General features: G+C 34.9%; 1 protein-coding gene across 1 annotated transcript in view; it reads right to left on the minus strand.

The window, feature by feature from the left end:
- LOC123683475 (SET and MYND domain-containing protein 4-like) overlaps positions 1-16,291 on the minus strand; it is a 424,959-nt gene that overhangs the window by 7,756 nt on the left and 400,912 nt on the right. Inside the window, exons 3-5 of the mRNA XM_045622551.1 lie at positions 13,760-14,086; positions 5,124-5,328; positions 4,158-4,507 (exon numbers count right to left, since the gene is read on the minus strand). Of these exons, the coding sequence (XP_045478507.1) occupies positions 4,158-4,507; positions 5,124-5,328; positions 13,760-14,086 (882 nt within the window). The remainder of the gene's footprint in view (positions 1-4,157; positions 4,508-5,123; positions 5,329-13,759; positions 14,087-16,291) is intronic.

Genomic DNA, 16,291 nt, shown 5'->3' on the forward strand with positions numbered 1-16,291 from the left:
TGACATTATTAAGAGAAAATTTCTTTATCTGGGTTGGTCGAAGTGTTTCGTAAAGGAACATTTCAGTTTTATAAGGTGTTTCAAATGTTGGAAATTCGGTCATTACCGGCGTGAATGTAAAAGCGAATGTGACTTATGTCCCAAATGCTCAGGCCCTCATGAAATCAAAAATTGCGATTCGAATGATATTTGCTGTGTAAATTGTAAGTTTCTTAATTCAAGGTTCAATACAGCTCATGATATAGGTCACAGTGCTAACAGTTCTATATGTAACTATTTTCTGTCCCATATAGGTAAACTTAAGTCTAGAATAGATTATGCAGAGTAGATCACGTGCATGTTTGAAGATAGCCCATTTTAATATTTGTTCTCTCTTTCCTAAATTAGATGAGTTTTTTGATGTTATTACTGCTGAACGTATTGATATAATTTGTTTAACTGAAACTTGGCTGAACCAAAACATTCCGGATGAAAGCATTTTTATTTCAGGTTTTCGTGTTTTCCGTTGTGATCGTGTTGCGCGTGTTGGGGGGGGAGTTGGTTTCTATGTGAGGGACTCTCTATCATCGAGGAGTGTGTTCGTCGACTTTGACCTGCCTGATGGGGTGGAACATATTTGGATCGAGCTGAGGTTGGGCAAGGAAACTCTTCTGCTGGGATCTATTTATCGAAAGGCCGCGTGTTGTATTTCAAATTTAATCCACTACTTGGATGATTTTTTATCCATGGTATCCTCAAGGTATGAGCATGTTATTGTCGCCGGGGACATAAACGAGAATCAACTGATTGTGAGTAATTTTACTGATTGCATTGAATCTTATGGTCTGAAACAACTAATAGATGAACCAACACGTATAACGGCCACATCCCATACTCTACTTGATGTGATTTGTTCTAGTAGGCCTGAACTGGTAATTGATTCTGGGGTCATTGATCATTCGATGTCTGACCATAGGGGTGTATTTTGCAAGATCAATTTAAAAAAAAAGATTAATTCGCCAAAGTTAATACGTTATCGTGATTTTCGTAATTTTGTACTTCAGGACTTTTTGTCGGACCTTTCTGGTGCATGTTTTGATGATGTTCTCTATATTGGTGATATTGATTTGAAGATCTCCAACTTTTGTCGTTGTCTTACGGAAATATTTGACCTACATGCCCCATATGTTGAATCGAGAGTTTCTAAGCCGTTTGCTCCTTGGATAACGCCAACCGTGAAAAGCATGATGAAGTTGAGGAACAGGGCCCTATCAAGATATAAGCTTACGAAAAACTTAGCTGATTACAGATATTATGCTCGTCTGCGAAATGCTGTTACATCGGCTGTGCGAAGGGAAAAATTCAGCTTTATGTCCCAAGCCCGCTCTCAAGGTTCAAAATTTTTTTGGAAATCTTTTAAATCATTGCAGGTTGGTTCAGAGATGTCGGTGCCCGAAAACTTTGTTGATCCTCAGCAGTTTAATGATTATTTTCGTTCTGTTTTCAGCCCTCCTCATGTTTGCCCGCAGACAACTAGTCATTATTGTTCGAGTAAATTCGATCCGAATATGGAGTTTTCTTTCAGACTTGCAACTATGGAGGAGGTAAGGTCTGTTATTTCAAATCTTAGTTCGAACGCATTGGGCATTGATGGTATATCTGCTAGAATGCTACAATTGTCGGTCGATGTTGTTTTGCCACACATTACGCATATAATTAATGTTTGCATTGAGTCTGGATATTATCCGAGCGTCTGGAAGTGCTCTATTGTGAATCCTCTACCCAAGATTCCTGATCCTAAAGATTTGTCCGATTTTAGACCTATAAGTATATTACCAGCCATGTCGAAGATTCTCGAGAAAGTACTCTTCATTCAGATTTATGACTATGTTTCCGAGAGTGGAATTCTTACTGCTCACCAGTCAGGTTTCAGAAGGGGTTATAGCACTACCACTCTTCTTTTAAATGTAGCTGATGACATCCTGCGTTCTTTGGATAGTGGGCATGCTTCATTTCTTACCTTGTTAGATTTCGCAAAGGCGTTCGATACCCTAGACCATGAGTTGCTCTGTGCTAAATTGGGTTATTTCGGATTTGATGAATCTTCTTTGAGATTTTTTAAGTCTTATCTATTTGGTAGATATCAGTGCGTTAAATTGCGTGATGCATTTTCGGAGTACTGTCTGATAACTTCGGGTGTTCCTCAGGGTTCCATTCTTGGCCCTCTGTTATTCCTTATATATATAGCTGATATGTATAAAGTTGTTAAGTTTGTTGACATTTATTTTTATTGTGATGACACTCAGGTTCACCTTTCTTTCCTCCCCTCCTCTATTTCTATGGCTGTTGAACGGTTAAATGAAGATCTCTCCAGAATTGAGCAATATTGCAGGATGAACAATCTGAGAATTAACGTGAAAAAATGTTTCTATATACCCTTCTTTCCAAGAACGTTTCATGCTGAGGTTGACGTTAAGATAGGTGTGGAGAAGATTCCATCCTCCTCCTGCTGCAGGAACTTAGGAATTTTTTTCGATTGTCGACTGAGATTCAAGGAGCATGTCTCGATGTTGTTGAGAAATTCTTTTCTGGCACTACGTTATTTGTATCGCCAGAGACAGTTTTTAGATTTCCATTCACGTAAGTATCTCTGCGAAACACTCGTGCTGTCCAAGCTGAGCTATGGATTGCCAGTTTTTTATCCTTGTCTAGACTCTGTCGAGAGATATAGGTTACAAAAAGTGCAGAATTCGTGCTGCCGCTACGTTTTAGGTTTGAGAAAGTACGATAGGGGGATCAGTAATGGAATAAATGGGTTAACGTGGCTCAGGGTCGAAAATATTTTTCGGCTTCATATGAGTATTTTAGTACATCGAATTTTGAGAACGGGTATTCCTCCTTATTTGAAAGCCAGGTTGGTCTACAGACGAGATGTTCACCGTGTTGCTTTAAGACATGGGCAGAGGCTCATGCTGCCTCGATTTGGTTCAGCCATGTTTCAGCGCTCTTTCACCTTTAATGCGGTGAAGTTGCATAATGAAATGCTGATTTCATGTAGGGGTTCTTCTTTGAACTCTTTGAGAAGAGAATTGAAGAATACATTGTTTTTGAGCCAGTTATAGTTTTTGTAAATTATGTTCATTTTTAGAAATATTTCAGTTGAATATTGATAGGGTTCATTTATGTTTTTTTCCTTTTATTGATTTTTTTGTTTTGTTTTTTCTTTATTTGTATTTTGTCGGGGGTTGAGTGGAGTAGCCTTGGCTAGACTTCGCCCCTGAAAATTGCCAAAAATAAAGACTCTATTATTATTCACAATTTTTGTATATCTGCATATACATCTTCACCATACTCTAAATATATTATTATATGGCAGGATATGTTGTATATTATTTGAAACAAAAATTCTTTGTGAACAATGCTTAGACTGCTTAAAAAATGACGAACACGGTTTATTTTTGTATTCCTTGGTGAAAGTTTACTTAATCCGAACCTGATCTTTCTCCAATTTTAGTAATAGAATTAGCTCCGCCTACTGGTCACCTCTATTCTAGCACGATAACAGCTCATAGCGTCTTCTTCTATTCTATCTCGATGTGATGGAGCCATATTTCATTCATTATCACATATAAACGCAAAAATTCAGGTTTATCGCACTTAAACTGCTTCAAACACTGTTTACAATCATTAACACGTTGTTGGTTTAGATCGATTGTGAGCTTGCGCGACGCCTATTTTGCACACAGCTTTCGTATATACAAATATTCGAGAATGATATGATGTACACCATCAGATGATATCTTCACAATGTCTGCTATCTCGATCAACGCTAAATTTGATGCTCCTTGAAAAAAAAAACTGTAAGACGCGTACTTTTCGAGTTATAAACGAATTACTGAAAAAAAGCGAATATTTCGTGGTTTTTAGGCTGTCAAATCGGAAGAACAATTTGAAATCCTCGCAAACTTAGATACCCGTCATTCAGGACCCTCAAAAGGGGTTAAAACGACTTCCTGCTCTTGAGCAATTTTTAGGGGCTAGAGCACTAATTTGCCTGTTCTACATTGAATCTCTGGCGTGATCTATTTTTTAGGAACCTAGACGCCCTAATTAAAAGCTATTGATGCGACCATGACCGGTTCCAAAACATAATTTCATAGTTTTTGCAATCATCTCACCTGAACTGTTTTCGGTACCGAAATATCCAACTTTCTGCAAACATCTCAACAGAAACGAGGCCATCACTGTTCTTCTAAAAAAATCTTTGGCATTTCTCTTTTCTCTGTTCGTGCATAAACCAAACAAATGCTCATTTTTTCTATTCTCGTAAAGATCCAAGTTTTGGTCGAGTTCTTTCTGCGTTACCATTCTTAGTGCCAAAAAACAGAGGGGACTAACTCCTGAGCCTAATAGCAGTTCTAGTATTTTACATTCATATTTATGGTAGGTTGCCAATGCTTCATCTCTACATGAAAGCTGGCAGAAGGCTACATTTGAACAGGTAGGACATCCAACAGGAGCTGTGAGCCTGGAAATGAACATGTTTTTGGAATTATTTACCTATATTTTTAAACAGAAGGGATAAGAAAACATCATTTGGAATTGATATATTTCGGATAATTTAGTCGATTATGAAAACTGTATTGCAAGTAATTTTTTCATTGTAAGATTTAGAATGAAAAAATTACTTGCAATACAGTTTTCATAATTTATCTGGAACCAAAAAGACTTACTGGTTAATCGCTATCAACCCAATATTAATTTTGTTCAAATAATGAATGAATTACAGACAGAATTTTTCGAGCCCTCGAGTCATTCATGCGCCAATGATGATGTCAAAGGTGGCAATTGGTGCATGGATGATCGAGGGCTCACAATCTCTTGTCATAACCCTAGTGTTTTCCTAATACATTTTCAATATTTCTGTTATTTTATCTTAATATAATCAAACCTTATTCAATTCTAATTTGCGACATTACTTTTTATTTCACTTTTGTGAATAATTTTTTTTTTGGTTGAATTGTTTATTCCATGAATGTTTTAATCTAAGTTATTGAGTTTATAAGTTTACCTCTACTTTTGGATAAATTATTTATATCATAATTTCACTTCATACTCATTCCAAATAATGAATGTTGGCTTACCTTTTGAAACAATGTTGACAACAAGTACCAAATACTTCTGGTATCAAGCATGCGGCGTACGGAGCTTCGACGACTAAATTATCACCTGTTTTGATTTTTCCTTTGCATACAACATGCCTACCCAAATCAGGTGTCTCTTTGACGATGAGCGTATCACTGGCATTTGGAAATGATTTGTTGGGTTTTCCAGATATTTTAATATCAACTGAAAAATATTCGTTGATCACTCAATAGAATAGTAATGATTAAATTGTAAAATTGTGATATTTTCCTGCCTTATCCTATACACATTGTTAAGTGTCCTGAGGGATCAATAAATTATTATTATATATTATTTCATCAGGTGCCATAATGTAAGATGGAAGAATATAAAAAAAATAGCAGGGTTTGGGCATAGAGCAACTCGTATTGGTCAAACGGACATAAATCCTATTCCTCGTTTGTGCCAACGGAATATGGATATCATGGGCGTCACAAGGGAGGGGGTCAGGTGGGTACCGCTGCCCCCCTAGAGGATCACTGATTCGACTCACGAATTCGAATTCCTCCTCAAATTGGAATCGACCCGTCCGTAAAAAAATAAATGCCCAACGAAAAACTAGAAACTTGAAATTTTCAGGCTGGGTTCATATATCATATGCTTCAGTTAAGTTTGTTGATAGGCAAAATCTGATCAAAGTTTCCCTAAATATGACCTTTCAAATTTTTTTTCAATTTTTATTAATTTCGAAATTTCAACTTCGATCCTGATTAAAATTTGTAATTGGATGCAGAATGACAATTTTGAGCCTCGTACAATCTAAATCATAGCATATTGAAGAAGAATAATAAACAAAATTGACCAATATTATCGTAACACAACAGACGAAGATCGAATTTAATTTTGGTCTTGAGATAAGACATGCCAATTGCGAATTCAATGCAAAATTTCAAGCTGATCACATATTACAACCATATAAAATGAATCATGTAAAATTCAAGAAGAATATTGGAAAAAAACACTTGATATTTCCTTAATTACAGATCAGATCGAGTTGAATTTTTTTTTGTATACCTATAATAATATAGAATGATCATTTTAATCTTCCAGCAAAATTTCGTGAGAATAATATAACTAGAATCATCGAAAATTCAAGAAGAGTATAAAAAAAATATACAGTCTGATTTATCAGCTCACCGATAAACTTTGCATTATGAAAGGGAACATATACCCGAATTCAATGAATTGAAAAAATAAATGGCTTCGAAAGTTATATTCATGTTTATTTCTATAACTATAATTCATTTATAACAAAAAAGTATAATAATAATAATAATATAACTTTATTCAGAATAAATAAACAATAATATGGTTACAAAGAAGAAATGGCTACATTTCGGATATGAATAAAGTGGTTTAGAGATAAGTGCAAAGCACTTGTTTCCCATTACAAAAGACAGATAGATTCACTGTTTAAGTATAAAAATATGAAAAAAAAAAAAAAACAGTGATGAGGTATTAAAATTAAAAATAAATATAAATGTAAAGTTGTAAAGTATATATGCAAAAATATTAATATGTAAGATGTTAGAATCATAAAAATGTGAAGTGTAAAAAGCATAAACATTCATAACGTAAAGATATAAGAAAAAGAAAAGAAAAAAAAAAAAAAAAAAAAAAACAGTATCACAATGAACTCACAATAATAAACTGCAATAAAATGCAATATAGTACAACATATCAAAATATTATAAAATACAACGAAATATAACGAACATATACATTAGATTTCAGTGAGTTGGGAGAACCATTCTCTTTCATTTTCATATATGTATCTCTTTAATTCTCCTTTAAAATTCTGTGTGGTCTTGCAATTTTTTATCTCCTCAGGCAGCGAATTGTACATTTTTATTGAGATATAGGAATATGCTCTTTGCGTTTTGGATTTTGTAACAAGCGGGATTATGTGTTTATTTCGATTCCGTGTGTTGTGCTCATGGTTAGGAATCTCAGCTTTATTTTTCTGGAAGTGGTACCTCATATTCACACAAAGGTAAAACAATTGCCTGATATCCATGACTTTTAACTCTCTATAGAGGCTATTGGAATTATATCTAGAGTTTTTATGTAGGATCAACTTCAGAAACCGTCTTTGTATTACCTCCAATTGGTTGAGATGTGTTTTAAGCGCACCACCCCAAGCTGTAATACCGTAACGTATATGACTTTCTACGAGGGAGAAATAGATCAATCGCATTTCTCCAATAGGTAAGTAATTGTTCAGATATTTAAATTTATACAAAATGGTTTGGAGCTTTCTAGTTACATATTTTATATGGCAGTCCCATTTGAGATGTGTGTCAAGGTATATTCCGAGGTATTTGGTTGCAGTTACGGATTTTAATGTCAATATTTTTCCCTCAGTATTTATTTCTAGTTGGTGAAAAGGAGGGACGCCTGATTTATTGCAACTGAAAGGTAAAACGTGGGTTTTTTCAAAATTTACTGTTAATAATTTGTCATCAAACCAATCTTTGACAAATTCGAAGTCTTTTTCTGCAGTACTTTTTATTTCTTGCCACGTGGGGGCCTGATAAAAAATAACAGTGTCATCAGCATATCCTATGATGTCACCTTTACTAGCAACTGAGAACAGCTCATTTACATATAAGTTGAATAACACTGGTCCTAGGACTGTTCCTTGGGGTATTCCATACTCTATGATTTTTGAGTCACTTGAGACATCACCAATTTTTACTCTCTGGGTCCTTTTATCCAAATAGCTCTCCATGAGCTTATTACCATTTCCTCTTATTCCAATTTTTTCTAATGTCTCCAAGAGCAGTTTATGGCTGACAGTATCGAATGCCTTTTTTAGGTCGATGAATAAGCATAAACATGGATTTCCCATTTCAAGAGCTTGGTGTATTTTCTCTGTGCTATGTAGTACAGCATCTTCTGTGGAAATTTTTTCTCTAAAGCCAAATTGTCTGGGAGAAAACAGGCCGTATTTATTTATGAAAGATATAAGGCTTTCTTTTAATAATTTTTCGAATACTTTTGATAGATTCGTTATCAGTGAAATGGGCCTATAATTGGAAACAGCGGATTTATCCCCATTTTTATGTATTGGAATGACAACTGAGTTTTTGAAACAAGTTGGCCATATTGCCTTATCTATACATCGATTCAAGATATAAGCAAGAGGGATTACGATGTTGCCTGCAATTTGTTTTAGTGTTTCAGCTCGAATTTGGTCTTCACCTACAGATTTTTTGTTTTTCAGGTCATTAATAAGATCCTTCAACTCAGCCGAGTCGGTAGGAAGGATAACTATGGAATTTGTTAGTCTTTTAGTGTTTGTATTTGATTGATTCGGTCTTCACTTGATGGAAATTCATTTTAAATAAATAATAATACACTGCTGATTTCCACAAAATTTTGTGGAAATCAGCAGTGTATTATTATTTATTTTTAGTGTTTGATTTGAATTTCGGATTTCTTTTGATTTTTTCAGCAAGTTTTTTACCAGTTTCAATGAATGTATTATTGAACTCGTTCGCAATATCTATATTTTCGTTCAGTAATTCACCATTTTCATCTTTTATACCCTGTATTTGTTTGTCTGATTGTTTCTTGCCACTGATATCCTGCACTATATAGATTTTTTTTATTGCCCACGTTGATCTGAATTTGTCGTTTGTAGTAGTCGCGTTTGGTTATATTTATTAAATTGGTGAGTTTATTTTTATATCTTTTGTAATAATTTCTCAATTGTTCGTTGTACGGGTTTCTGTGTAGTTCCGCAAACAAATTGTTTTTTTGGTTGATGGACTTCAATAGAGCAGTCGTCAAATTTTGTGTTTTTCCTAGAGCATTGTTTATTTTCAGTACATTGTTCAATAGCTCTTGTTAGAACATCAATAAAGTTTTCCATAGCCAAATTGGGATCTTCTGTTGAGTATACAGACTGCCAGTTTTCCAGTTGCAATGTATCATTCAGCTTTCCAACATTCATAAATTCCCTGTATCCCATTTCATACCCCCTTTTTGTTATTTTGTAGTCCATAACAATTTGTAGTATAGTTGTAAAATGATCGGTGATGTCGCTTTTCAGAACAATGGGTATTGTCATATCCAGTATATTCCATTTACTCTTGATAAAAATGTGATCTATACAAGATATTTGGTTATAATGTATTCTTGTGGGATCGTTGACGCTGGATATGTACCCAAGTTCATGCAATATACTGAGATATTCGGTTGTGTTGTCATCTTCCTCTAACAAATTTATATTTATGTCGCCTATGAAGAGATAAAAATCATATTTCTCCTTTTCAATATTCTCAAAGTATCTGATTAAGATTTGGTTGAATTCATTAATGCTCATTGAAGGTGATCGGTAGCAGCTAGTGACAAGTATATCGTTTCGTTTCCCGATTTTTATCTTTGTTTTGAGAAATTTAACTCTTTCTATCGAAACAATTTCGCCATCAAATACGTGATCTTCCCTTATATACATCATTATTCCATCGTTTTGATTATATCCCCCCTCGTTATAAATTGGTTTGTACCCTGGTATACGATATATACAAGGGTCCAGTAATTGCCAGGTCTCAGTTAGTACAACGCAATCGAAATCAGAGCCCAATTCCTCCAACATTATTTTAAAGTCATCAATATTCTTATTTAAACTGCGAATATTATTATGAATAATTTTAAAATTTGGATTTTTTTCGTTTTGTTTCAAAACTGTTTTGCATTCATCGGGTTTATTCAGAGTAAACGTTTTTATCGAGTCTATTCTGAAATCTCTTATGTATTGGTCCATATTCAGACATAAACAAACACAAACAGAAAAAAAAAAGAAAAATCATGTATGCAAAAAATGTACCTGTGAATAATGTAACTACTGTTTTTTCTGTGTTCTTAGTGTCCGAGTTATAGCCATTGATTTTTTGGGCGTGTCATTCGTTGACACTTGGTGGGTTTTATACGACTGTACTTTCTGTTTTTCTCTCCCAACTCTTTCTTCGTTCCTGTACTTGGATCCTTCTGCTAATTTGGTTTCGACCTGTGATGGTTGTGTTGGTATTATAATTTCTTCCTCTATTTCGTATTTCTTCGGGGAGGGTGTGGGTGGTTCACTTGAAGTCTCTCTTGTTGATATATTGGAAAAATCGTCTTTAGGATTTCTGAGGGTATTTTTCACTTCGGCAACTGAGTATATCTTGTCTTCTACAATCAGTTTATTTCCTTTTATATTTGCTTTCTGAGAGTTATTTCTCGCCTCTTTCAATCCTTCTAGTAATATCTTTCTTTCTTTCAATTCTTCCTTAAGCAACTCCTCACTCACAAATATCTTGCTTCCTTTCAGTTTCGAGCAGTTTTTCAGTATTTCCCGTTTTTTAAGGTAGGTTGTGAGGGATAGTAGGATTGGTCTTGTATGGTTGCTTCGTTTTCCCAATCTGAATATATTATTTATTTCTGTCTTTTCCAGAGAAACCTTCAATTTGTTTATTACCAGTTCTCTAATTTTCTCCTCTAGATTTTCTGGGAGATCTTCAGGATCTTCGAGTATACCGTAAAATATCAGGTTGTTAGCGACAGTCTTTTTCTCTATCTTAGACAATAGGTTTTTCAGTTCTTTATTTTCTCCTTCAAGATAGTGTACTTTAGTTTTGACAGTTTCAACCTCTGCGTATATAGCCGTTGATAAATTGTTTGTAACTTCTTCAATTCTCTCGATTCTCTGACTAAGATTTACATTTACCTCTTTTATAAGTATGTAGACGTCTTTTATGGTAACCTCTGGTTTATCCATCCTTCGAATGATTTACTTCCGGCACACAGGGCTGATATTGTTCGTGTACGTGTACGTTATATACTATGAACAAAACAAACAAACACTAACAAAAACGTACTGGCCAAAAGGATTAAACTGGGACACCCTTCACAACGGCTGGGCCGATAGCCGGTGACTAACAGACAAACAAGAGGGCCACGGATAACAAACAGAATGGAGGATAGGTTATGCCAGCACGAAATAGAATTCCGACAAGTCACACTGCTAACACACAGTATATTGAAATCTGAAAAATGAATACCCGGTATACCAGCTAATTTCAGCTGACGGAGACAACTCCCACAGATAACGGTGACAAGCCGGACCAGGGGTACGCACCTTTAGGAAGCAGCGAGTCCACAGTGCAGCGGGAGCAACTCAAGGTCACCCAACGCGAAAACGAAACAGAAAGAAACGTAAACAATAATAATGAATTATATCATAAATTAGACCTTCAGTTTCTGTGTAAACGAAAAATCCAAAATTTAACAGGGTTATTGGCGAAGTTCGAAACACTAATTGAAAAGTTATAGTAAGGTTTTATGGTAATTTACCAGAATTTCAGCTATTAATCTGCACAGTAATACACACACGTCTAGTCCAGTCTGAAATCGAATATGAAGTATGCTTACAAACAAGCGCTCCAGTCAAATATGAGTTCTGTAAAAGGAGTTTTTGGTTCGATTGTCGCCAGACTATACACGAGACTTGCAAAAATCATAAGAAACTCCACTTTCATAAGGCAGTAGTGCTAAGTGGTTCCATGGAAATCTACCAGTGGACAAGGGCGTCACCAGTCATTAGGCTAAGGGGGGGGCAAACAAAACAAAATCTTTCTCTCTCTCTCTATTGATATCATGAAATCACGTTTAACCAGCTGATAATTTAATGAAACTCAAATTTTGAATAAATCATATCAAATTTATTATACAACCAAATAAAACTTTAACCTAACCTAAACACAACCTTCTCGGATTTTTTTTCAACTGCCCTGTTGTTGAAGTGCTTCAGGATGAATCATCGCCAAACCGTTAAGTGCGTTATGTGACGCACAATGGAAAAATAGACCATCGGTGTATTTTTGACGGAGGATTGCTTGAACTCTGCCATCCTTTCCAGACATCATAGAACAGCGGTTGAATCCAAGGCCAACGCACTTTTCTGGATGGAGTTTTTCAGACACAAACTTATCAATTGCTTTTGCGAAAGACTTCGCGTCCATACCTTCTTATTCGACAAAATGGGTTGGGTTTTCACATGATTTCTGCAACTCTCGTGTATAGTCTTGTATTTGCAGAACGGTCTGACGGTAGTTTCTAAGCATTCTTTCCTTTATAAATAAATTATAGTGATAGAAATAAACATGAATGTAACTTTCGAAGCCATTCATTTCCTTAAATCACATGACCTTTCATATTTACGGGAACTGCACAGATTTTGCCCATCAACGAACTGAGGCATTCGAGATCTGAACAAAAAAAACTAGAAACTTGAAATTTTCAGGCAAAGTTTCTAGTTTTTCTTGTTCGGTGGATATCTTGTTTACGGACGGACTGATTCGAACTTTAGTAGAAATTCGAATTCGGGAGTCAAATCAGTGAACCTCTAGGGGGGAAACATCAGAGTTTTCGAAGATAATTTCCCGACGACAATGGAGGCTCTAGAAAATTCATCCTGAGATTGAAACAATGCCACACGGAAAAATGCGTGCCAGCTCAACGCTGCTGTTTCAAAAGGTGCTTTTATTATTTGCCTTGCTTTAATAGCAAACTAATCCGCTCTGTAAGAGCCTGTGGTGAATGTTCTCCAATTCGTTTCCCTGGATATATTCAGGGCTTCACAGCACATAAAAAATCTTGTAAAAATCACCGGGGGAGCACGCATATATCTGCGCTGCAGGCTGTCGAAATCCGGGATGCGTATGTCGAATTGAACTGGACGATTCTCAAAAAGCGAATGAGACTGATTGCTTTGTCGACTAGATGAAATAGTTTTCTCTCTTAGTATGGCTTGATTTGCAATTTGAATCTCTAAAGGTCATCAAGGGAAAGTGAAAGTAATATGTGATGCTATGATATTAATTGCTTGGACTTCTTCATTAATTCAAAGTGGGCTTTTTTTTGTAAAGCTACCTTTCCAACAACAGATGGCTTGAAACAAAGTTGTTCAAAACTAGTGAGTCTCTCGAAAAATACTGATCATACTGATTCATAAACTCGTGATTTAGCCGATATCAGATCAAACTCAAAAAAGGATGGAAGAACCCTAAGACTTCATTCCTTAGAGTAGAGACCAACGTAATATAGACATATATAAATGATCAATTATGCAGAATGAATAGTGTACAATCTAGAAATCTGGAATTTTTTCAAGGATTCTGTTTCGATGGTAATAGAAAAACATACCTACTAAATAGAGTCAAAAATACAGAAGATAAGAATGGATGACTTGGATTGCTTGATTATTTCGTTTTAGGTAAGGAAATTGGCCGAAAGTTGCTTGACAAAATAAAAAAATAAATATATCGTAAGTGGGTTACATATCAAGAGAGAACCAGTATATTATCCGCGAGCTCATTATCATAGGAAAGGTTAAGATTCATAGGGTAATTATAAGAAAAAGGCTTCTAGGCTGAAATATATTGGATAATGAACCGGTTTGAGGAAAGCAGACTATCTTTTATACTACCTGAAGTTGGAGAGAGTTTTGCCATGTCGCCACCCCAAGAAGACCTGATAAGGCTCATAAAGAAGGAAGAAAAGGAGCGAGAAGAAGTCTAAAAATAATAAAGAAACTATCGAAAGAACTCACTCCTTTTGATTTCAGCATTCTCCTGAAATTTTGCTGCTGCCATACTTTCATTGTGAAATCTGCTCATTAAAATTTCTGATTTTATGTTTAGAAATTTCTGTGCTAATCTAACGGCGACGTTTGCCGTTTTCTCTTCGTTCACTGCTTTGTAGCAAATCGCCAATTTGAAGAAGGCATCGCCTTTCAGATAATCCGGCAGGTTTTCTTTAAGTGCCATCTGTATGTCGGCGAGAGCAAAATCATATCTGTTTATGTCAATCAGTACCTTAGATCTTCCAAAAAGCGCCAAAGACAAGGTATTTCCTGCATCAACTTCCTTGTTTTCACCTGAAAGAAAATATCATAGGATTCAATAGAATGTCCAGAAGAAAAATGATTCTATAATCTATGTATGTTTTCAAATATTGAACTGTTTCAGCCGTTCCAATTTGGTAGTTGATCATGATTAAAAAAAGTTTTTATTACTACTAAGTTTAACTATATTTATTTTTTTTTAATATTTATTCCGATAAAATTGGAATAACAATTCAAGGATTACATTGTGTAACCAAGGGCGTAGAAATATTGGGAGTATTGGGGATTGTTACCCACAACTACCCCTCCCCCCCAAGAATTTCAAAATATAAAATTTCAGGAATCTCGCAAAGAAGAAGAACGAAAAGTTCTCTATAAAATGAATCAATAATAATCATTTTAATTTCCTTTGAAATCGATACTTCAGTAAAAAATCAGTCCCCTTTACGATTTATGAGTTTATTATCGCTTTCAAGATGAGTACATTTATTGCACTACGAGCTCGTCTTTATCCGAGGTTTATTATTTCCCCTTATCTACCCGCTTTCTCGGCATTGACCCTTATTTGCCAACTGTGATTTTTGCATTCGTCATCTGTAAACACTTACCCGTTGTTTTCGGTTTTTTGTATGATTCTCGTTACAAAATTTCAATACTGTAGTTATCAAAGAACTGAACTGAGTAATTTGCATCGAAAAATTGTCTGGGTTGTGTTTTATATTTTATTGTTTCATCCGAATTACAATTTATTTGTGAAGACTCTTTGTTTTTGAATTGAATATATCTACAGGGTGTTCCTAAATTGGGGGTAATGAAAATGACAGATTTATCGGAACATTTTAAGAAAAAAAAGTACCATAACATGAGTCCGCAAACGTTTTGTTTTTGAGATACAGGTGTTTAAGTTCAAGTTTTTATCTAATAGCACTTTCCCTCCACAAGATATTCAACTTGAATTGGCATAGATATTTTCCAATTCAAAGTTTTCATCGTGTGATATCCCAATTTCGAATGCAAATCTACTAGGAGAATTTTTCTGGAAGGGTTCCCGCTTTTTTCCTCCAGAATAATGTTTATGTGAACCACTGGTAGTTGCAGTTATCAAAGAACTGAACTGAGTTATTCGCATCGAAAAATTGTCTATCCTGTGTTTTACAAATTAATGTGTTTCTTTCAATTTTCAATTTATTTTTGAATAATTCAGTTTTGAATTGACTATAAAGGGTGTTCCTATATTGGAGGTACAAACGAAAATGTCAGATTCCTCGAATTATTTTAAGGAATAAAGTCTTATAGCCTATATGGATCTGCAGTTCAATTTTTCTTCTCATAGCACCTTCCCTTCACAAGATATTTAAGTTGAATAGGCATAGATATTCCAATTTAAAGTTTTCATCATGTGATATTCTAATTTCAAATGCAAATTTAGAGGGTGATATTTTTTCTGGAAGAGAGTCCGCTTCTTTCCGCCAGAACTTTTTTTGATGAACCACTGGTAATTTGGAAAATTTGAAGGGAAACTCTGGTTCAGTACTACACTTTTTGGTTTGTTGAAATTTTGTCGTATCTGCAATCGATTTCGGGAAAAAAATTCAAACAGCTCTCTATAGTAATTCTCAGGAAAATCCAAAGTATTATAAAAATCCAGTTAGGTAGCTGTGATAAGTGAATAAATTATAAGTTTTGGTACTTATTTAACAACCCTGTAGCGAAGATTAATAAGGATTCGATAAACTCGTGAAGCATCACAAAAAGGTATGACTACAAGAAACACCCTGTATCTCGAAAACAAAGCGTTTGCGGGCTCATGTTTATGGGCTATTTGATTTTAGAAATTATCCAAGAAATCTCTCATTTTCCTACGTAACTCCAATTCAGGAAGGCCCAATAAAAAAAAATTATTTCGAGTGATTTGGTTCAAACTTGTTATCTTTTCTCACATTATATATATGAGTAAACAATGTCATCAAAAAACTTTTTTTCGATTACCTCCCCCCAAGAAAAAAAAAGATCTACGTCCTTGTGTGTAACCGCAGTTTCGAACTTATTCTAGTTCATCTTTCAGACACTGTTCTGACACAGTGTCTGAATAAAAACAAGAATAAATAAATTCACACAGTAAATTCAACGAGGACAGATCATGACTTGATCATTTGAATATGTCTCAATAAATGAAATTTTTATTTCCATCGAATTCGAAGTTAACACTGGAACGCAACCCCTAGTCGAATTTTAATT

The sequence above is a fragment of the Harmonia axyridis genome, chromosome 6 (genome assembly GCF_914767665.1).
Source record: "Harmonia axyridis chromosome 6, icHarAxyr1.1, whole genome shotgun sequence".
Taxonomy (NCBI): Eukaryota; Metazoa; Arthropoda; class Insecta; order Coleoptera; family Coccinellidae; genus Harmonia; species Harmonia axyridis.